The 24,033-nt window shown below is 43.4% G+C and overlaps 2 protein-coding genes across 8 annotated transcripts; one reads left to right on the forward strand and one right to left on the reverse strand.

Annotated features, from left to right (window-relative positions):
* Positions 1 to 886: 886 nt before the first annotated feature.
* On the forward strand, positions 887 to 10,553 carry LOC139457657 (uncharacterized). Of its 7 annotated transcripts, XM_071239009.1 has the most exons (8): positions 887 to 1,019; positions 2,945 to 3,013; positions 5,647 to 5,676; positions 6,667 to 6,696; positions 7,881 to 7,910; positions 8,970 to 8,999; positions 9,902 to 9,931; positions 10,119 to 10,553. In XM_071239009.1, the coding sequence occupies exons 2-8, from the start codon at positions 3,000 to 3,002 to the stop codon at positions 10,276 to 10,278; spliced, it is 324 nt and encodes a 107-aa protein (XP_071095110.1). In that variant the 5' UTR covers positions 887 to 1,019; positions 2,945 to 2,999; the 3' UTR covers positions 10,279 to 10,553. The 7 variants fall into 7 exon arrangements, with proteins under 7 accessions (XP_071095110.1, XP_071095111.1, XP_071095112.1 ...); XM_071239010.1 differs by lacking the exon at positions 7,881 to 7,910; XM_071239011.1 differs by lacking the exon at positions 6,667 to 6,696.
* Positions 10,554 to 21,033: 10,480 nt separating this feature from the next.
* On the reverse strand, positions 21,034 to 23,797 carry LOC139457659 (homeobox protein BarH-like 1). Its single transcript, XM_071239016.1, has 2 exons — positions 23,513 to 23,797; positions 21,034 to 21,240 (listed from the first exon to the last, which is right to left on the reverse strand). Exons 1-2 carry the CDS (start codon positions 23,795 to 23,797, stop codon positions 21,034 to 21,036), a joined length of 492 nt encoding a protein of 163 aa, XP_071095117.1.
* Between the last annotated feature and the right edge of the window lie 236 nt (positions 23,798 to 24,033).

Raw genomic sequence — 24,033 nt, forward strand, 5'->3', positions numbered from 1 at the left:
TCATAACCGCATCCGGATTTGTCACATCAAGGAAACGTCTACCTTCGCTTTCATTGCAGCAGATAGTGTACACATATTTAGATAGGAATAACCTGTTTATATATTTGTTTGTATGTTTTCTGTTTAACGCCATACTCAGCAATATTCCAGCTATATGACAGCAGTCTGTATATAGTCGAGTCTGGACCAGACAATCCAGTGACTGACATCATGAGCATCGATCTACAGCACCCAAAGGTGGGTATACCCCTGAAGATCCGGGGTAGAATAGGTCTCCAGCAACCAATGCTTGTCGTAAGAGGCGACTAACGGGATCGGGTGGTCAGACTCGCTGACTTGGTTGATGCATGTCATCGTTTATCGATGATCATGATGTCAATTACTGGATTGTCTGGTCCAGACTCGATTATTTACAGACCGCCGTCATATAGCTGGAGTATTGCTGAGTGCGGCGTTAAACAACAAACAAACCAAACCCAATTGCGTGGATCGATGCTCATGATGTCAATCACTTGATTGTCTGGTCCATATTCGATTATTTACAGACCGCCGTCATTTAGCTGGAATCCAGCTGAGTGCGGCGTTAAACAACAAACAAACAAACAAACAAACGTAATCCCCACAGATTTTATTTCTGACTCAAAAGGGGGTACAAAAATATTCTACCGGTTACGTATTAGCGTTCGTTGCAGTATAATACTAAACGCTTCTTGCATTGTACATATACATACACAGTTGACGGGCATATGAATAACACTGTATTGCATACATTTGTTGTATGGGTGTATAAATATATTAGTATGTCATCTGAAAGGGATTATTGTATACCTTTTTTTACAGTTATGGCTATTACCAATACAGCATTACGTCAGTTGGTATGACAAGAGTGGCGCAGTGCATTGTATGTTGTTCATTGGCCACCGAAATCCCTTGTACAATTACATTCTTCTTCGTTTGTGTTTCTTCATTTCCGTGCCATACCGAGAACGGATCGCCAACTTATCACAGCCTTAAAACAGGTAAGCATGTTCACCCATGTAGGGACCCGTGAAGATCCGGGGTAGAATAGGTCTTCAGCAACCCATGCTTGCCGTAAAAGTCGACTATGCTTGTCGTAATTTGCGACTAACACCATTCGGGTGGTCAGGCTCGCTGACTTGGTTGATACATGTCATCGATCCCAATTGCGTGGATCAATGTTCATGATGTAAATCACTGGATTGTCTGGTCCAGACTCGATTATTTACAGACCGCCGTCATATAGCTGGAATATTGCTGAGTGTGGCGTAAAACAACAAACCAAACCCCCCAAAAAAACATGTTGGCATAGGGCCACGCACAGTGTATCAGCAAAAACTGCAAAGAGCCCTTGGAATAAAACATTGTGATAGGATAAATCTTTCTTACCTGAAGTCAATGCTTGTGGGGTCACCCAATAAATGCATAACCATAGTTTTAAAGAAGGGTCGTATTAGCAGTCATCGTAAGATTAATGCATTATTTCAATATATGAAGCACTGAGCCTGCAGACGTAATGCTACAAAATAAACCCTTACCTCTGACATTAGTCATTCACGTGTTAGATCCCTAGTTAGATGGTCATCTTGTGGTTGCTGACGTTTCCCCTGTGTCATCGTTTCATAATCTGATCTTAGTACGTTATACTTAGTGTACGGTTCTTTGGTTTGGTTTGTTGTTTGACGCCGCACTCAGCAATATTACAGCTATATGACGCCGGTCTTTAAATAATCCAATCTGGTCATCATGAGCATCGAACAACACAATTGGGAGTCAACCATGTCAGCGAGCCTGACCACCCGATCCCGTTAGTCGCCTCTTACAACAAGCATAGTCGCCTTTCACGGCAAGCATGGGTTGCTGAAGACCTATTCTATCCCGGATCTTCACGGGCTTTGATGACAGGTTGTTTTGAAAATGGTAACGTATTACCTTTTCGAGTCACAGTGACGGATAAGGCAGGGACGAGTCTAAATTTACTACCCGGGTACCCGACCCCCATTACCCGACCCTACCCGGGTAAACACTCTTGGTCTCAAGTTGAACAAAACGTTCAAATGGGAAGCTTTTACTGGCAAAAAGTATTTCTATATAGCATAAAACGATCTGATCGTGCATATACCAAAATTGACTGAAGCTTTGTGTTTACTAAATCATATAAAAATCAGAAGGAACGTGTGCACAGTCAGAAAGAAATGCGAACATTAGGCCGACTTGTATTCATAAAGTGTGAAAATGAAATTTTATTGTTACTGTCATAAAAGATATATCACATGACTAACCACGGGTCCGGGTAGTCCTGTAGGTACCTGGGTCCTACTCAGTACCCACCCGACTAGAGTAGACCCGTGAAGATTCCGGGGTAGAATAGGTCTTCAGCAACCCGTTCTTGCCGTAAAAAAGCGACTATGCTTGTCGTAAAAGGCGAATAAAGGGATCGGGTGGTCAGGCTCGCTGACTTGGTTGATGCATGTCATCAATCCCAATTGCGCGGAACGATGCTCATGATATTAATCACTGGATTGTCTGGTCCAGACTCGATTATTTACAGACCGGCGTCATATAGCTGGAATATTGCTGAGTGCGGCGTAAAACAACAATCCAACCAACAAATCCAACCCGACTCGAGTACCTGGGTTACTCGTCCAAGCCCTAGTGGCGACACTTTAATTTGTACTGCACGTTCACTCAGAATAGACCTTGTTGATCCATACCTGCGTTGTCGTGAATAAATACACGCCACGTATCAATGACAAGGATTATGAATGAATCCTTTAGAATCGCATGTGCTGCCGAGAAAAAATAAGTCACGCCAAGCGTGACAATACAATGCAGTTCAAGTACCATGTCTCGGATAAAGGGTAACCACGTCACAAAACATGGTCGTAAATGATCTGTAACACCCCCGTGTTCGTGTTGCTTTCAGTGGTGGTCATGAGGGTCATGGCGTACCTGGGTTTCCTTGTCGTAGCGTGGATGACATGTTTGGCCGGTGGTAAGTGGACACACTCATACGTCACTAATATACAGGTTCGGATAACTGTCATGTCATTAAAGGTCCGTAAAGTAAACTTGAATAGTTGGAACATATTATATTAGACAGAGGGGCATGTCATGAACAAATCAAAGTCACATTGAGTGAGTGAGTGAGTGAGTGAGTGAGTGGGCAAGTGAATGAATGAGTGGGGGAGTGAGTGGGGAAGTGAGTGAGTGAATAGTGAGTGAGTGGGCAGGGGGGTGGGGGAGTGAGTGGGTGAGTGAGTGGGCAGGTGGGTGGGTGAGTGAGTGAGTTGGCAGGTGAGTGAAGGGGCAGGTGAGTAAGTGGGCAGGTGAGTGAGTGGGCAGGTGAGTGAGTGGGCAGGTGAGTAGGTGAGTGAGTGAGTGAGTGGGCAGGTGTGTGGGTGAATAAGTATGTGAGTGGGTGAGTGAGTGAGTGAGGAGTGAGTGAGTGAGTGGGCAGGTTGGTGGGTGAGTGAGTAAGTTGGCAGGTGAGTGAGTTGGCAGGTGAGTGAGTGAGTGGGCAGGTGAGTGAGTGGACAGGTGAGTGAGTGGGTAGGTGAGTGAGTGGGCAGGTGAGTGAGTGGGCAGGTGAGTGAGTGGGCAGATGAGTGAGTGGGCAGGTGAGTGAGTGGGCAGATGAGTGAGTGGGCAGGTGAGTGAGTGAGTGAGTGGGCAGATTAGTGGGTGAGTGAGTGAGTGGGCAGGTGAGTGAGTGGGCAGGTGAGTGAGTGAGTGAGTGAGTAAGTGAGTGAGTGGGCAGGTGAGTGAGTGAGTGAGTGGACAGGTGAGTGAGTTAGTGGGCAGGTGAGTGAGTGGGCAGATGAGTGAGTGGGCAGGTGAGTGAGTGAGTGGGCAGGTGAGTGAGTGAGTGAGTGGGCAGGTGAGTGAGTTAGTGGGCAGGTGAGTGAGTGGGCAGATGAGTGAGTGGGCAGGTGAGTGAGTGAGTGGGCAGGTGAGTGAGTGAGTGAGTGGACAGGTGAGTGAGTGGGCAGGTGAGTGAGTGAGTGGACAGGTGAGTGAGTGGGCAGGTGAGTGAGTGGGCAGGTGAGTGAGTGAGTGAGTGGACAGGTGAGTGAGTGGGCAGGTGAGTGAGTGGGCAGGTGAGTGAGTGAGTGGGCAGGTGAGTGAGTGAGTGAGTGGACAGGTGAGTGAGTGGGCAGGTGAGTGAGTGAGTGAGTGGACAGGTGAGTGAGTGAGTGGGTGAGTAAGTGAGTGAGTGGACAGGTGAGTGAGTGAGTGAGTGGACAGGTGAGTGAGTGAGTGGACAGGTGAGTGAGTGAGTGAGTGGACAGGTGAGTGAGTGAGTGAGTGGACAGGTGAGTGAGTGAGTGGGTGAGTAAGTGAGTGAGTGGGCAGGTGAGTGAGTGAGTGAGTGGGCAGGTGAGTGAGTGAGTGAGTGGACAGGTGAGTGAGTGGGCAGGTGAGTGAGTGAGTGAGTGGACAGGTGAGTGAGTGGGCAGATGAGTGAGTGGGCAGGTGAGTGACTGAGTGAGTGGGCAGGTGAGTGAGTGAGTGAGTGGACAGGTGAGTGAGTGGACAGGTGAGTGAGTGAGTGAGTGGACAGGTGAGTGAGTGGGCAGATGAGTGAGTGGGCAGGTGAGTGACTGAGTGAGTGGGCAGGTTGGTGGGTGAGTGAGTGAGTTGGCAGGTGAGTGTGTGGGCAGGTGAGTGAGTGAGTGGGCAGGTGAGTGAGTGGACAGGTGAGTGAGTGGGCAGATGAGTGAGTGGGCAGGTGATTGAGTGAGTGAGTGGGCAGATTAGTGGGTGAGTGAGTGAGTGGGCAGGTGAGTGAGTAGGCAGGTGAGTGAGTGAGTGGGCAGGTGAGAGTGAGTGAGTGAGTAAGTGAGTGGGCAGGTGAGTGAGTAGGCAGGTGAGTGAGTGAGTGGGCAGGTGAGTGAGTGGGCAGGTGAGTGAGTGAGTGGGCAGGTGAGAGTGAGTGAGTGAGTAAGTGAGTGGGCAGGTGAGTGAGTAGGCAGGTGAGTGAGTGAGTGGGCAGGTGAGTGAGTGGGCAGGTGAGTGAGTGAGTGGGCAGGTGAATGAGTGAGTGAGTAAGTGAGTGGGCAGGTCAGTGAATGGATGGGTGAGTGGGTGATTGAGTGAGTGGACGAGGGGGTGAGTGAGTAGGCAGGTGAGTGGGCAGGTGAGTGAGTGAGTGGGCAGGTGGGTGAGTGAGTGAGTGGACAGGTGAGTGAGTGGGCAGGTGAGTGAGTGAGTGAGTGGGCAGGTGAGTGAGTGAGTGAGTGAGTGAGTGAGTTAACATTTACTTTGGAAATATTTCAGCCATAATGTGACTTGAACATGTTATTATTGGTATATGAAAGAATGCTTTATTATACAATTTCAGCATTATATTTGGACTTATATATTATAACTTGTCATCCCGTGTTTGCAGTATGCTTGAAATGTGTATTTAATCATCAGGTTTATCATATTTGTAATTGTAATTTGTAATTGTGTGTGTATTTCTATGGATTAATAAACATCGTCTATAATATCAACACAGATTTACATTTTCCTGACCGTAATCAATTCTGCAGATATAACTGAAAAAAAAATGTGTCTGAATATATCAGGATTCAGACTCTTGAAGATGGTTAATTTTACATTTCGTTGTGTTCAAACTTTCAGGAACTACATCGACTACATCGATATCTACAGGTGTGTATAATTTTCACTGAGTTTCATAAAAAACCCCATCATGATCATCATGTCATTAAAGGTCCGTAAAGTAAACTTGAATAGTTTGAACATATTATACTAGACAGAACAAATCCAATTCACATTGAGTGAGTGAGTGAGTGGGCAGGTGGGTGAGTGAGTGAGTGAGTGAGTGAATGAATGCGTGAGTGAGTGAGTGAGTGGCCAGGTTGGTGGGTGAGTGAGTGAGTTAATGTGTGGTCAGGTGAGTGAGTGAATGAGTGATCGGGCAGGTGAGTGATCGGGCGGGTGAGTGAGTGAGTGGACATGTGAGTGAGTGGGTGAGTGAGTGAGTGAGTGAGTGGGCAGGTAAGTGAGTGAGTGATCGGGCAGGTGAGTGATCGAGCGGGTGAGTGAGTGAGTGGACATGTGAGTGAGTGGGTGAGTGAGTGAGTGAGTGGGCAGGTGAGTGAGTGAATGGGCAGGTGAGTGAGTGAGTGAGTTAGTGAGTGGACAGGTGAGTGAGTGGATGAGTGAGTGAGTGAGTGGGCAGGTGAGTGAGTGAGTGAATGGGCAGGTGAGTGAGTGAGTGAGTGAGATAGTGAGTTTACATTTACTTTGGAAATATTTCAGCCATAACGTGACTTGAACATGTTTACATTAATATTATTTTATATAGTATTTGTATATGAAAGAATGCTTTATTATACAATTTCAGCATTATACCTTGTCATCCTGTGTTTGCTGTATGGGTGAAATGTGTATTTAATCATCAGGTTTATCATATTTGTAATTGGCGCAATATCAACAGTAAAACCATCAACGTCACAACTTGCGTGTGTGTGTATTTCTATGGATTAATAAACATCGTCTATAATATCAACACAGATTTACATTTTCTTGGCCGTAATCAATTCTGCTGATATAACTGAAAAACATGTGTCTGAATATATCAGGATTCAGACTCTTGAAGATTGTTAATTTTACATTTCGTTGTGTTCATACTTTCAGGAAATACATCGACTACATCGATATCTACAGGTGTGTATAATTTGCACTGTTTTTCATAAAAAAAACCATCATGATCATCATGTCATTAAAGGTCCGTAAAGTAAACTTGAATAGTTTGAACATATTATACTAGACAGAACAAATCCAATTCACATTGAGTGAGTGAGTGAGTGGGCAGGTGAGTGAGTGGGCAGGTGAGTGAGTGGGCAGGTGAGTGAGTGAGTGGGTGAGTGAGTGAGTGGGCAGGTGAGTGAGTGAGTGGACAGGTGAGTGAGTGGATGAGGGAGTGAGTGACTGAGTGAGTGCATGAGTAGGCAGGCGAGTGAGTGAGTGAGTGAGTGAGTGAGTGAATGAGTGAGTGAGTGAGTGAGTGAGTGAGTGAGTTGGCAGGTGAGTGAGTGAGTGAGTGGGCAGGTGAGTGAGTGAGTGAGTGAGTAGGTGCATGAGTAAGCAGGTGAGTGAGTGAGTGAGTGAGTGAGTGAGTGAGTGAGTGAGTGAGTGAGTGGGCAGGTGAGTGAGTGAGTGGGTGAGTGCGTGAGTGGACAGGTGAGTGAGTGGATGAGGGAGTGAGTGAGTGGGTGAGTGCATGAGTAGGCAGGTGAATGAGTGAGTGAGTGAGTGAGTGAGTGAGTGAGTGAGTGAGTGAGTGAGTGAGTGAGTGGGCGGGTGAATGCGTGAGTGGGCAGGTGAGTGATTGAGTGAGTGAGTGAGTAGGTGAGTGAGTGAGTAGGTGAGTGAGTGAGTAGGTGAGTGAATGAGTGAGTGATCGGGCAGGCGAGTGAGTGAGTGAGTGAGTTTACATTTACTTTGGAAATATTTCAGCCATAATGTGACTTGAACATGTTTACATTAATATTATTTTATATAGTATTTGTATATGAAAGAATGCTTTATTATACAATTTCAGCATTATACTTGGACAATCATAACTTGTCATCCTGAGTTTGCTGTATGGGTGAAATATGTATTTATTCATCAGGTTTATCATATTTGTAATTGGCGCAATATCAACAGTAAAACCATCAACGTCACAACGTTCATGTGTGTGCATTTCTATGGATTAATAAACATCGTCTACAATATCAACACAGATTTACATTTTCTTGGCCGTAATCAATTCTGCTGATATAACTGAAAAACATGTGTCTGAATATATCAGGATTCAGACTCTTGAAGATTGTTAATTTTACATTTCGTTGTGTTCATACTTTCAGGAACTACATCGACTACATCGATATCTACAGGTGTGTATAATTTGCACTGAGTTTCATAAAAAAAACCCATCATGATCATCATGTCATTAAAGGTCCGTAAAGTAAACTTGAATAGTTTGAACATATTATACTAGACAGAACAAATCCAATTCACATTGAGTGAGTGAGTGAGTGGGCAGGTGGGTGAGTGAGTGAGTGAGTGAGTGAGTGGGCAGGTGAGTGAGTGAGTGGGCAGGTGAGTTAGTGGGCAGGTTGGTGAGTGAGTGAGTGAGTGAGTGAGTGAGTGGACAGGTGAGTGAGTGAGTAGGCAGGTGAGTTAGTGGGGAGGTTGGTGAGTGAGTGAGTGAGTGAGTGAGTGAGTGAGTGGACAGGTGAGTGAGTGAGTGGGTGAGTGAGTGAGTGGACAGGTGAGTGAGTGGATGAGTGAGTGAGTGAGTGGGCAGGTAAGTGAGTGAGTGAGTGAGTGAGTGAGTGGGCAGGTGAGTGAGTGAGTGGGCAGGTGAGTTAGTGGGCAGGTTGGTGAGTGAGTGAGTGAGTGAGTGAGTGAGTGGACAGGTGAGTGAGTGAGTGGGTGAATGAGTGAGTGGACAGGTGAGTGAGTGGATGAGTGAGTGAGTGAGTGGGCAGGTGAGTGAGTGAGTGAATGGGCAGGTGAGTGAGTGAGTGAGTGAGTGAGATAGTGAGTTTACATTTACTTTGGAAATATTTCAGCCATAACGTGACTTGAACATGTTTACATTAATATTATTTCATATAGTATTTGTATATGAAAGAATGCTTTATTATACAATTTCAGCATTATACCTTGTCATCCTGTGTTTGCTGTATGGGTGAAATGTGTATTTAATCATCAGGTTTATCATATTTGTAATTGGCGCAATATCAACAGCATAACCATCAACGTCACAACTTGCGTGTGTGTGTATTTCTATGGATTAATAAACATCGTCTATAATATCAACACAGATTTACATTTTCTTGGCCGTAATCAATTCTGCTGATATAACTGAAAAACATGTGTCTGAATATATCAGGATTCAGACTCTTGAAGATTGTTAATTTTACATTTCGTTGTGTTCATACTTTCAGGAAATACATCGACTACATCGATATCTACAGGTGTGTATAATTTGCACTGTTTTTCATAAAAAAACCCATCATGATCATCATGTCATTAAAGGTCCGTAAAGTAAACTTGAATAGTTTGAACATATTATACTAGACAGAACAAATCCAATTCACATTGAGTGAGTGAGTGAGTGGGAGGTGAGTTAGTGAGTGAGTGAGTGAGTGAGTGGGCAGGTAAGTGAGTGAGTGGGTGAGTGAGTGAGTGGACAGGTTGGTGAGTGAGTGAGTGAGTGAGTGGGTGAATGCATGAGTAGGCAGGTGAGTGAGTGAGTGAGTGAGTGAGTGGACAGGTGAGTGGGCGGGTGAGTGAGTGAGTGGGTGAGTGAGTAAGTAGGTGAGTGAGTGGACAGGTGAGTGGGTGGGTGAGTGAGTGAGTGGGTGAGTGCGTGAGTGGGCAGGTGAGTGAGTAAGTGAGTGAGTGAGTAGGTGAGTGAGTGAGTGAGTGAGTGAGTGAGTGGGCAGGTGAGTGAATGAGTGAGTTTACATTTACTTTGGAAATATTTCAGCCATAATGTCACTTGAACATGTTTACATTAATATTATTTTATATAGTATTTGTATATGAAAGAATGCTTTATTATACAATTTCAGCATTATATTTGTACAATATCATAACTTGTCATCCTGAGTTTGCTGCATGGGTGAAATGTCTATTTAATCATCAGGTTTATGATATTTGTTATTGGCGCAATATCAACAGCAAAACCATCAACGTCACAACTTGCGTGTGTGTGTATTTCTATGGATTAATAAACATCGTCTATAATATCAACACAGATTTACATTTTCTTGACCATAATCAATTCTGCTGATTTAACTGAAAAACATGTGTCTGAATATATCAGGACTCTTGAAGATAGTTAAATTACATTTCGTTGTGTTCATACTTTCAGGAACTACATCGACTACATCGATACCTACAGGTGTGTATAATTTCATTAAAAAAAACACCATGATAGATATGTGTGATCCAATTGTAAGATCAATTTGCGTCAAACATGCTGTTCAAATATATTTTTCAAAACGCATTCTGTGAATATTTTAGTGACGGTGTAATATTTCAACAACAATTATTTTTATATAGGGTACACCTTTTTTTTATTTCCAAAGCCACTACATCCCCATCACCTACCACACCTGCAAATATTATCGTGGCTATAGTGGTGTCGGTGATCCTGATACTCATCATCCTTGTCCTCCTGTTGTTTTGCCGCAACTGGCTGCTTACAGGCTGCAAGGATCGTCGCCGTTACAAGACAGAGAGGTCTAATTGTGTGTATTAAAGGGAAACACAGATAAGAAGATTTGTGAGTGAGTGAGTTTGGTTTAACGCCGCTTTTAACAGTATTCCAGTTATATCACGGCGTGTCAGCTTAATGTGGGAGGAAAGCCTGAAGTGATGCAGGTCTCAGACGTTTACCACTTCGGTTAAACCCACGAGCACGGATAGGTTTCTGGCGTGTCCACGGGACGCAACTCTGCACAGCGAATCGCGGCGCCTTAGACGACTGGGCCACCCTCCCCCCAGATCATCTGTGAAATCTGTTCTTGTGGGGGGGGGGGGGGGAAGTGGCGTAAAACCTGGAAACGTGTATTCTTCCTCCCTGTTAGTCTGTTTCATCACACAGGGACGGTTCACCACTCTTGTATTTGCGACGAAAAAAGTAGTTTCATAAAATATATAAACAAAAGAACAAACGATATTTTGGGTCACGAAAATTCTGTATCATGCATATAGATATGACTATATACAACATCAACAGTCTCGATTGACGAGTTAAATGAGAAATTTACAGTTTATACCGAAACATTTTCGGGAGAATAGAAAACGGAAAGAAGGGATATTAACTCCATAAATGACCACCTGTCATTATTTTGCCTTGTCATTGTTGGGCTGACGTAATAAGGACGTCAACAGTGTGTGTACGATAAAGGGAGACAATTTATGGGGAGGTAACTCTTGTATGACAATGGTTTCGTCAAAGTGTTATGTTCACTGCAGTAAAATATCATGTCTTATGTCCCCTGCAATGAAAATATAACTTTTCTCAACTTCAGAAAACTCAGTCTTTCACACCGAAGTATATAATAAATATAGATATGACCACGCAGAAGGTCTTAATGGAGACTCAGCAATAATAATAAACATGGAAATTAGCTGATAGTATATTTCAAATAATTATTTTCATTTCAATATTTCGCTGCAATGCGCATTTCTATTATGGAATTAATAATTTAGTTGTAAATCGAAAGTGAAAGATGAATATCTGACAAAGGTAGCAGGTAAAAGGAAGTTATTAAGCAAATCAAACGTAACGGGAAACATTTCTGTTAATTTTGTAGGGCCAATGAAATAGCATCTGACATTTTGCTGGTGTGTACAGAGGCTATATGTTTCACTATGATAGTTTAGATGTTCTATTAAAGCGTTCGCTCGTCACGCCGAAGACCCGGGTTCGATTCCCGACATGGGTACAATGTGTGAAGCCCATTTGTGGTGTCCCCCGCCGTGATATTGCTGGAATATTGCTAAAAGTGGCGTTAAACAATACTTACTCACTCACTTAGCTGTTCTAATACTGATAATACCGTTGTTTTATGTTGCTTTTAGAATACTTCGAAAAACCATGGATATTGTCACTGAAGTGAATAATTCAAATGTTAAGAATCAGCCTTATTTCAAGAGTTTACAGGAAGAAACACATGTCTCATAATTCAATCAATCAATCTTTATTGTATGAAAGGCCATTGGCCCATATACACATACAGATAAACAATATGATTTACAGCTGTACAGCGCATTATATATAATTATTGGATAACTAATATGATGCTTGACATGTAATAGAGGTATTGTAATAACAGTGGTAATAACCACAGTGGCAGCAGTAGTAGTATAAAATACAAAAGGAATACAAAAGGAATGGAATGGAAATATGTTTAATATCAGTTTTACGTCGCAAAGGATTTCAGCTATTGCGTGACGTTCAATACAAAAGCATCTATCAGTAATATACTCATCATGTCAGGAAAATTTGAGAATTTAAATGTATATTCATTTCTAGTACAAACAAACAAACAAAAATGAAATGTAGATACTCCTGATCTAGATGCGAAAGTTTCAAAACAACTTATTATTTCTGGACATATCGGATTTACTAAGTAATTTACTAAGCACTCGTAGACTTTGATAGATGTATTCTAATATTTTATTTCATTTTTGACTAGGGATACCATTAAAGGATAATATTTTGTTCATGGAATAGTGGTTCTTAGTGATATCAGGCATATATTTCAATCTTAGATTGTGGTAAATTGGACATATAAACAAAAAGTGTAATCAATATGGTTTTTGCATAATCAGTTTTTTTACTTTGTATGACGATACTATTTTCATAATGATACACACCATGTGTTGTTATAAAAATGTGCTTACGCAAAGCTAATCTTACCATGTGTTTTAATCTCAAATCACTGTACTGTCCATAACTGTATCATTTGCATGCATTGTTTGTTTTCACCTTTAATAAACCAGGCTTATTATGCAAACTTATTACTTGAGATTATTTGTTGCCATGGGAACTAGTTTGTAAAGACAATACTTTATTAAAAGCTGTTAAAATGAGCCACTGTTGCACACACGTCATTCTGTGGTTTAGATGTCATGTGATAGAAACGGTATAAATGGAATCAGGCTGATATGAAGGATAAAGATTTTACGTGAGCTCTCAACCATCGACCACCATGCTAAACGTTTCAACGCTGTGACACACAAAACCGCCATATACGCCATAATCATTTTCGTTATGTTCATTGAAATTCCTGTATTCTGATTAGCTGCATTGGTCACGTGTTATTACATTCATCTCCCAATGAATGTAAAAAAATTAAGCCACGCCCACCGAGGCGCACTACTTTTATTACTTCGGAATGTCGGGGAATCCCAATATTACAGTCGAGGGAATTCCCTTTCTGCTCACGTGTATTGTCATGCACAGAACATTTAGCGACTTTCATGCATATTCATTGTCCGAACAACCCTTTGAAACCGAAGGCCGAGAATGAATGAAACAGCAACGTGCAGGTTCGCTCGCCTGTTTTTTTTCCCGCTCATCTGTCATTTGAAACAGCAGCCTTTTCCCGGACATATTTCTTCCATTTCGTTACCGTCTGACTGTTGCAGTTCTTTTCGTCTCCTACCTTAATTGACAGGTCCAATGAGCATTGTTTTGATCTTGCTCTCCGTTGATTGGCTACTGACTGTGTATGTGCATAAATTAAACGATCACCTGATTCATGTCACGCCCCAGTATGTATTCCTACACTTGGAATGTTTATCAATCTCGTCATGTTTGTCTGTTTTGATATATACAACTGTTTTGGGTTAAACTATTGTAGATGAAACATATTTTACGTTGTCGAATTTAATTATAAGCATTGACTGTGTATTTTATCGGTTAATTGAGGTATGAATCGAAAAACCGATGTGCAAACTTTTGTAAGAATCTACGTAGGAGATAGTGATTCTAGGCCATACTAAGTCCTACGTAGGAGATACAACGTCCTACGTAGGAGATACTAAGTCCTACGTAGAAGATACTAAGTCCAACGTAGGAGATGATAAGTCCTACGTAGGAGATAATAAGTACTACGTTGGAGATACTACGACCTACGTATGAGATACTTATACAAAAAAGAAATTCATCGCGGCCCTACTACACTTCCGTAGTTACACAATTGCATGCACGCCCGTTAGAAAAATCGAATTGGCCCTAGCTCAGTTTGAAAAAAAGTTATAAACAATTTGGCTAAGTATCTTCTACGTAGGACGTAGTATCTCCTTCGTAGGACTTAGTATGGCCTAGAATCACTATCTCCCACGGAGGAGATAATAAGTCCTACGTAGGAGATAGTAAGTCCTACGTAGAAGATACTAAGTCCTACGTAGAAGATATTAAGTCCTACGTAGGAGATACTAAGTCCTACGTAGGAGATACTAAGTCCTACGTAGGAGATACTACGTCCTACGTAGGAGATACTACGTCCTACGTAGAAGATACTAAGTCCTACGTAGGAGATACTACGTCCTACGTAGAAGATAATACGTCCTACGTAGGAGATACTTATACAAAAAAAGAAATTCACCGTGTCCCTACTACGCTTCCGTATGAAACATACAGAGCTTTAGTTATAAACATAAACAAAGAAAGCTTCTGTTTGCTTAAACCAGGAGTGGCCATCTTAAGACTAGATGTATTAACGCCTTATTGCAACGTGAGGAAGGCTAGTTTTCTATATCTGCAAAGTGAGATACTGTTAATAGACCTTCATCTGTGTCAACATTGATACGCCAATAAATATAAGGGCCTCTTGGAACCACAGATTGCTGCTTGCGGCTAAATTTGTTGTTGGTCAGACTGACAATTAAAACCAGTGATGTTTTGGATTGCTAAACAATACTGACCGATGATTCCTTTCGAGGTGGCGGCCATCTTGTTTATTTCCAAAACCTGTACCGGTTTTCGTTTTCTGTCTGGAATCTGTATTGTAATTTCTCTTTTCATGAAAAGCATATGTATGTATATCAAACATGGCGGAAATTAAAAGACAGCCTCCGTGGTCTAGTGGTAGAGCGTCCGCCCGGAGAGCGGAAGGTCCGGGGTTCGATCCGGCCGCGTCATACCAAAGGATTGTACAAGATGGTACTTGTTGTTACCCTGTAACTCGGCATTAATAGGCTTAAACAAGGACTGGTCGGCTCGGAGTTAGTACACTGTGTCTGAGTGGGGTATTCGTGTTAAACTGCGTCATGTTGTCTCTGTGGGCAAGTACGATACTATAAAAATCGGCAAAACTGGTACAAGCAGCCACACACGCGTTGCTATGTTAGTGCAATAATCTTGGAGGCGACGTTAAACCACAATTCACATCACCTTAAAGCAAACCGGCGATGGTACCGGTGCTTCTGCGGAGGTGTTCCCAAATCTTGAAATATTTTACTGCCTCTTCGGTAGGATGGTTGGTTTGTTGTTCAACGAAGCACTCAGCAATATTCCAGCTATATGACAGCGGTCTGTAAATAATCGAGTCTGGACCAAACAATCCAGTGATCGATATCATGAGCATTGATCTATGCAATTGGGATACGATGACAGGCATCAAACGGGTGGTCAGGCTCGCTGACTTGGTTGATGCATGTCATCGATCCCAATTGCGTGGATCGATGCTCATGATGTCAATCACTGTATTATCTGGTCCAGACTCGTTTATTTCCCGACCGCCGTCATATAGCTTGACTTTTGATGAGTGCGGCGTAAAACAACAAACAAATTAAACAAAGAAACTATATGTTCCTGTGATATTTCTTGTTGTAATTACAAGCCGTTACTGATCGCATTACACCATTACAGATATATATTTTTTTTAAATTTGTATTTTTGTGTATTATGTAAGAATATATGGGACAAATTGACGACTGCAGTATGGATTCTGGGTTAGAGTAGCTAATCTGCTGGTAGTAAGAGGCGAGTTATTGAATCGCAAGGTAAGGCTCGTTTATTTGGTTGATGACGTGCCACCGTTAAATGACGGCGTGGATCGTTGATCATAATACCAATCACTGGTTTGTCCGGTCGAGAGTCGTTTGTTTACCCAGGTTTAAAGGAATTATTTTAGATGTAGAGAAATAAAATACGTGTTTAAATACACAAACAGAGAGATTGAGTTTGTTGAAATATCAGTTATATCACAGCGTGTCAGCTCAGTGTGGGAGGATAGCCCAGTGTGATGCAGATTCTGGGTCTAAGGGAGGCAACTCTGCACAAGGAATTACGACTCATTTGACGACTTGGTGTCCAATAAACATATGAATGTAGACTGTGAAATGTGAAATATATATGCAAGGTCAAGGGACATACTCAGAATCAGGAACACCTCTTTGCTCTTTTGGTGACTAGGCCTCAAATGACGTACCTCAGATGGACTTGCGTTTAGAGTGAGTGAGTATGGTTTCACGCCGCTTTTAGCAATATTCCAGCAATATCACGGCGGGGGACACCAGAAATGGGCTTCACACAATCGAACCTGGGTCTTCGGCGTGACGAGCGAACGCTTTAACCACTAGGATCCCCGACCGCCCCTACTTGCGTTTAGAGCTGACCACACAGGATCGGATGTTTACAGACCCGTGAAGATCCGGGTTAGTCTTCAGCAACTCATCTTTGTCGTAAGAAGCGACGAATGGGATCGGGTGGTCAGGTTCGCTGACTTGGTTGATGCATGTCATCGTATCTCACTTGCGTGGCTTGATACTCAATGATATCAGTCTCCATGTCGCTTGGATTATTTTCTGAACACAGCCATGTGGCTGTAAAATTGAGGCATTAAACAACATACAAACGGAAGATTGCATTGTATGACCCAGTCGATGATATGTCAACGTACCCCAGCGGTGTGTCAACGTGCCCCAATGGTTATATAAACGTACCCCAATAGTGTGTCAACGTACACCGATAGTGTGTCAACGTGCCATAATGGTGTTATCAACGTGCCCAAATAGTGTGTCAACGTACCCAGACAGTGCGTCAACGTACCCTGACGGTGTATAAACGTGCCCCAATGGTTTTATCAACGTGTCCCCATGGTTTTATCAACGTGCCCCAATAGTTCGTCAACGTACCCCGACGGTGTGCCAACGTGTCCAAATGGTTTTATCAACGTGTCCGAATGGTGTTTCATCGTTCCCAGACAGTGTGTCATTGTGTCCCAATGGTTTCATCAACGTACCCCAATAGTGTGTGAACGTACCCAGACAGTGTGTCAACGTGCCCCAATGGTTTTATCAACGTGTCCCAATGGTGTGTCAACATATCCCGATGGTGTGTTAACTTGCTCCAATGTTTTTATCAACGTGCCCCAATGGTGTTTCAACGTTCCCAGACAGTGTGCCAACGTTCCCCAATGGTGTTTCAACGTTCCCAGACAGTGTGCCAACGTACCCCAATAGCGTGTCAACGTACCCAGACTGTGTGTCAACGTACCCCAGTGGCTTTATCAACGTGCTCCAAAGGTGTTTCAACGTTCCAAGAAAGTTTGTCAAGGTGTCCCAATGGTGTGTCAACGTGCCCCAGTGATGTTTTAACGTTCCCAGACAGTGTGTCAACGTAACCCAATAGTGTTTAAACGGGCCCAGACAGTGTGTCAACGTTTCCAGACAGTGTGTCAACGTGCGCTGTGGAACTTTGCTCGTGTTACTGACCACTGTTTTGCCTCGCGCACGCTCGTGTTACAGGTAGAATATATGTGACTAAAACAGTCACTCACTGTGTGAATAATGAGTCTTTGCTAAACTACCGGCCAAAAGAAATTTTAACACCTTAAAATGAAATCGCAGAAAAATAAAAACATAAGCTCAAACTAAATCAATGTTAAATGCATCGTGCAAACACAGCAGTGTCCACGCAGAAAATGTAGAAAATGCGAAAAAGTGACAAACCGAAGCTTCACGTGCAGTAAGGGTATATGTATGATACGGGCGGCATGTCAGACACTCACACTGATAAGAAAAAAAAATCATCACAGAAATACCACGACTGATACCTGAACTACACGAGCGGGCATTGGGTATGATACGGATGGGAGTCGCCCACACCCGAATTGTCAGAACATTCGGTTGTTCCTGTGTTGCTGTTACTAACATGATACAACGTTACAGGCAGACTGCGCCCAATGAAGACCGGTACTTGCGTACTTTGCATCTCCGGAATCGACACCAGGGTGACATCATCAGCGCCCTAGGGCGTATGGTTAGTCAATAGACAGTGTCCAGGCGCCCCTAAGGAATTAGGGGTTTCAGACCTAACAGAGGACAGGCATTGATAGAGTAACGTCTTCGTCGGAGATTGAGATGGGCTCGGACTGTACACCGTAAGCAGCGATGTGGCTGAAAGAGGGTCGTCTTCACCGATGAAAGCAGGTTCTGTCTGTTCAGAGCTGATGGAACTCAGCGTGTTTACCGCCGAAGGGGGGAACGAACGGCGGCATGTTGCGTTCAGGAGGCTGTGCCGTACAGTGGTGTGTGTGTGTGCGTGTTGTGGTTTGGGGAGCGATTTGGTTGGTTGGTTGGTTGGTTTGTTGGTTTGTTGGTTTGTTGTTTAACGCCGCACTCAGCAATATTCCAGCTGTATGACGGCGGTCTGTCAATAATCGAGTCTGGACCAGACCATCCAGTGATTAATATCATGAGCATCGATCCGCGCAATTGGGATCGATGACATGCATCTACCAAGTCAGCGAGCCTGACCACCCGATCCCGTTAGTCGTCTTTTACGACAAGCATAGTCGCCTTTTACGGCAAGCATTGGTTCCTGAAGATCTATTCTACCCCGGATCTTCACGGGTCGGGGGGCGATTTGGGGAGGAGCTTGAAAGAACACCACTGGTCATCATTAACGGAAACTTGACAGCTGCTACGTGGTGTCCTTTATTACCATGACAACGACATTCCCCTTCCTCGCAGCCACCAACGTCAACCTGTTGCCTGCACGCTCCCCATAGAACACCTCTGGGACATCATGGACCAACGCCCACGCCCACATTATTAATAACAATCTTTATGACAATTAATAACATACCAAAAATCCATCGTACACATTAACACGTTTATTTATACAATACGATTATCAGAGCACTACAATGATTGAATTCTAATAGCACTTCATCTTTAGAAACAAAAACAACTATGACACCTCACAGTGTTACACCAGTAACATGAAACAAATATTCAAGACATCTTATACAAAAATAGGGGATTTGACACACAAGCGATATATCACTGTTTTCATTCACGTCGAACAGATCTAGATTGTTTATCATTAATCGGCTTCTGATATCACGAAGTCGGGTTTAACCAAGAAAGTTAACGTGACCTCGCGATTCATTCCGGGAAAAACCGAATCGTCTTGCAGGTTACGGAAAGTAGCGAGTGCTTACGGACGCGTTAACGCACAAGACCTGCAGTGGATGTCATTGCTCCTATGGATATTGAGGTTCGGATAAAACGAACTACATTTAACACTCGGATTCGATATATCCGGAATTATGTAGATGGCACATTATTGCTATACCCGAAAATCATATATATCATCATGATCATAATCACTATGAGCCTGAATAATTTCCTGCGATTTTAGCAATATTAAAGCAATATCGCGGAGGGGGACACCAGGAACGGGCTTCACAAATTGTACCAAAGTCCGGAATCGAACCTCGGCGTGACGAGCGAACGCTTTAACCACTAGGCTACCGGACCGCTCCTTCTGCGATGTATGCGCTGACAAGAATCATACTCCCTTCTGAAGAATAATCTGATTATATATTTCCTTCGAGAAAAACGCAAAAATATCTTTCGGCCGGTGTAAAAAAATATCATATTTCCTTGGACGTTTGTTTTATCACACGTGAGGAGCTTGCGCCGATATATTTTGTAATATTAACTTTTAGAAAAGACGAATTTCGCACAAAAATAAAAATATATCATAAGGATTTCTCTTGTTGGCATATGGGGGGCACGGGTGGCTCAGTCGTCCATGGCGCCGCGATTCGCTGTGCAGAGTCGCGTCCCTTGGGCACGCCAGAAACCTATGATTGTGGGTTCGAATCCCGGTTCGCCCCGATTATGTTTCTAGGTTTGTCAGCACCATACCCGGTCTTGTGGGTTTCACCAAAGTGGTAAACGTCTGAGACCTGCATCACTTCGGGCATTCCTCCCACATTAAGCTGACACGCCGTGATATAACTGGAATACTCACTCACTCTCGTTTGCATATCATTAATGCACACGCCTTGGTTGCCGTTCACAATACATTACTTCCACGTTCACAGCGCTGTAGCAAAATTTCGTTGTTGTTTCTCCCTGGGGAGGCAATGTTGTTAATACACAGGGGCATTTAAGTCATCACCAAATCAAACAACTATTTAAAAATATAATTTGTCGAATAAAACAATCACTTTGTATAGTCTCAATGAACTAACGATGGCACAGTGGGAGTGAGTGAAACACTGGGTTCGTGAACAGATTCAACGTATAAAAAGGCGAGCACGATCCTATTAAGATGCCCTACTCTCTGTGTGTAATCTGCAAATTCAGTGTATATGAAACAATAGTTGCTGGACGGCAAACAATTTAAAGACAAAAGGCGTCGTATAATTTGATGGATCGTCGATACATAGTCATTATGTTATCAGCAATTCACAACTTTGCCGAAGACGTTCCGATTGCGTGACGAACAAGCTCCACGCTCATACTCAGTTCATTTCGATCATCATCATCATCATCATCATCATCATCATCATCACCATCTTCTTCATCATCATCGTCGTCGTCGTCGTCGTCGTCATCATCATCATCATCTTCTTCTTCTTCATCATCATCTTCTTCTTCTTCATCATCATCATCATCATCGTCGTCGTTATCGTCGTCGTCGTCGTCATTGTCATTGTCGTCATCATTATCGTCGTCGTCGTCATCGAATCAAATATTAAAGTGTTTCGTTAAACAAATAAATATCTTCACCATTCAATCAGCTGCAAAATCATCACGCCGCTTGCAGGACTACATTCATTGGCGCATTAATCCACTGTTTTCTCTCCTGATACAGTTCCAGGCGCATGTAGCAAAACAGTTAGGAAGGCTCAGAGAACGGGCACGTTCATGTGTGAAACATACATTCAGACGTAGCTCTCTGCTGCGATGTAAAAAACATTGAAAACCTTCTTTAGCACGCGTGTCTGCTGACAAATAGTGCAATCAATCACATGATATACAAATTAGCCAGTGCCTTGGTGATATGAGATCGATAATATGACCTCACAGTTTCGCAATCGGTGATCATAACCAATATCGTTCTGGCAATTGGCAAATCATATTGCATGTTGGTCACGGATAGAGGCGAATCGTGGCGAATGTGATTTGTGGTCGCTATTTAACAGCATGTGTTCAACTCGGTTTGTGTGAATTCATAAAGCACTACTGACACCCCGATGACGTCACAGATGACGACGTCACACACTCAGTGACGTCAATATCGCAACAGGAGCTGTTGTCGGAGTCGGGAGACAGCTGCTCGGTGCTGATGGAGACAGTGTGAGAGGCCGCCTCCTCCAGCTCTGGACAAGTCTTCTTGGGGCGTCCTTTTGGCTTCGTCGGCGGTTCCGCTCCACCTTTCTGCAGAACCTGCAACAACGGGAGGAATGGTTCAGGGGGGTTAGCGTTCTTCTAGAAATATTCGTTTAAGTCGGGGGATGTAGTTCTGTAGTTACTGAAGGTCAACATTCTGTAATTCTTGATTTGAAAAACAGGGGGGTGACATGAAATGGGGTTTAACGTTTCAAGTGAGTGAGTGAGTGAGTATGGTTTTACGCCGCTTTTAGCAATATTCCAGCAATATCACGGCGGGGGACACCACAAATGGGCTTCACTCATTGTACCCATGTCGGGAAGCGAACCCGGGTCTTCGGCGTGACGAGCGAACGCTTTAACCACTAGGCTACCCGACCGCCCCTAACGTTTCAAGATTATTGCTCTTATATACCGACATACATGCACGTCTGTTTAAGTGGCAAGTGGCTGCTTGTACTAGTCTGGACATACAGTAAACTATGGTCATAACGAACACGCTTATAACGAACTGACCGATATAATAAACTTATTTTTAGTCCCGGTCATTTGTTGTACATATGTTGTATATATGCTTAAAACTAACTACGGTTATAACGAAATAAAATTAGTGGTCCCTTTGAGTTCGTTATAACCGTAGTTTACTGTATGACTGTTTTATAGGTGAGATGAAGTTTAACATGAATACCCCTCTCAGACACATGACACTCACTCTGAGCTGACCAGTCCTTGTTCTAACCCCTCAATGTCGAGCGCCAGGCAGGGAAACAATAAGTACCAGCTTTTGAGTTATCTATTTGGGTATGCCGCGGAATCGAACTACCTATAACTTCTCCTCTCCGGTTTGTAAAATAGATATGACCTTGAAATATGATCGAAAACATTATTGTCTAACAACTTACTTTCCATTAGAAATTTACATAATGATTCAGAGTTTAGTCTTTAACTTGACAGACGCATCGGGCACTTTTGACATTCAGCGCATACGCAACCCTACAACTGAAATACTGTCCAAAGTGGCACCACCATGCAAGGAGAAAGAAATGGCACAGTCTCCAAAAACAAAGACGCCGCAATTCTTATTCGCGATCTGAGCCCAATAGGCGATTAGAATCCAGCGATCATGGGTTCGAATCCCGGTCCCCACTGATTATGTTTCTTGGTTTGTCAGCACCATACCCGCGCAGATTATGCACATAAATTGGCAAATATCTAATACCCACATCACGACGAGCTTTCCCCCCCACATCAAAATGACACGCCGTGATATACTAAGATATTGATCTAAGCGCCGTTAAATCGTTAAATGAGTGCAAACGCGCTCGCTATAACTATCTGAAGACATGGATCTTTGATGGATTATACATTCACTAAAGTTTGTAACGACGTACAGTGCAGCTTCTTACTCCATTCATTAATAATTAGCCCTGAAACGTCGCTGCAAACTGTGAGGAAGTTATCATCCATCAACGATCCATGCTGTCATCTTCCAGATACTAAATGCCTATCAAATTCCTTTTACAACCATCGACAACAGTCGCCCGACATCAGAATCAGGAGGAACGGCCTCGGGTGGCCCAGTCGTCTGGCACGCCGCACACTTTGGTCGTGTTCGAATCCCTGATCATGTTTCTAGGTACATGTAGGTACCTTCATCGTGCTTATGGGTAGAATAGGTCTTCAGCAACCCATGCTTGCCCTAAAAGGCGACTATGCTTGTCGTAAAAGGCGACTAACGGGTTCGGGTGGTCAGGCTCGCCGACTTGGTTGATGAATGTCATCGATCCCAATTGCGTGGATTGATGTTCATGGTGTAAATCACTGGATTGTCTGGTCCAGACTCGATTATTTACAGACCGCCGTCATATAGCTGGAATATTGCTGAGTGCGGCGTTTAACAACAAACACTACCGCTTATGGAGCTCGCAAACATGGTAAATATCTACGACCTGTATGACTTTGAGCAGTCACCCCCCAGTCGTCTAAGGCGCCGCGATTCGCTGTGCAGAGTTGTGTCCCTTGGGCACGCCAGGGACCTATGATTGTGGGTTCGAATCCCGGTTCGCCCCGATTATGTTTCTAGGTTTGTCAGCACCATACCAGTGCTCGTGGGTTTCACCAAAGTGGTAAACGTCTGAGACCTGCATCACTTCGGGCTTTCCTCCCACATTAAGCTGGGTTATGACTGTAATATTGTTATCAGCGGCGTTAAACCCAACTCACTCACTCACTCACTCAAAGCAGCTTTAAACCAAAAACCTCTATAACTCATAAACTCAGACCCATCAGAACCATCATCCACAACTACATCTGCCCTATCGTCACTCACCATTTTCTTCCATTTCATCCGCCTGTTCTGGTACCAAGTCTTCACCTGGATCTGCGTCAGACCAAGACTCTCAGCCAGTTCAATCCGGTCAGGGGTAGACAGATATTTCTGTGTCTCGAACTTCTTCTCCAACCCCATCAGCTGGAGCTCGGTGAAAACCGTCCGACTTCGGCGGCACTTCTTCGACTTGCCGAGGAGATCCGATCCCGAAGGCGATCTGGTCCGAATGTAAACCGGAAGTGGGATTGGAACGGAGAACTTTTCTCGTTCTAAGAGCTGATCCATAGGACAGCAAGCTGTTGGAAAGAGAAACAAGACAATAATTATTCATTTGTTTTAGCTTGTGACAGATGCTAATGGTGGAGCAGAATATGCGCCCCTTTTCGCGAACACCTCGCGCCATCACTATCTGGATGTGGTTCATGCGAATGATATACAGTAAACTACGGTTATAACGAACTCAAAGGGACCACAAACTTTAGTTTGTTATAACCGTAGTTCGTTATAGGCATATATTCAGC

The sequence above is a fragment of the Haliotis cracherodii genome, unplaced genomic scaffold, assembly GCF_022045235.1.
Source record: "Haliotis cracherodii isolate W230 unplaced genomic scaffold, xgHalCrac1.p SCAF_12, whole genome shotgun sequence".
Lineage (NCBI taxonomy): Eukaryota > Metazoa > Mollusca > Gastropoda > Lepetellida > Haliotidae > Haliotis > Haliotis cracherodii.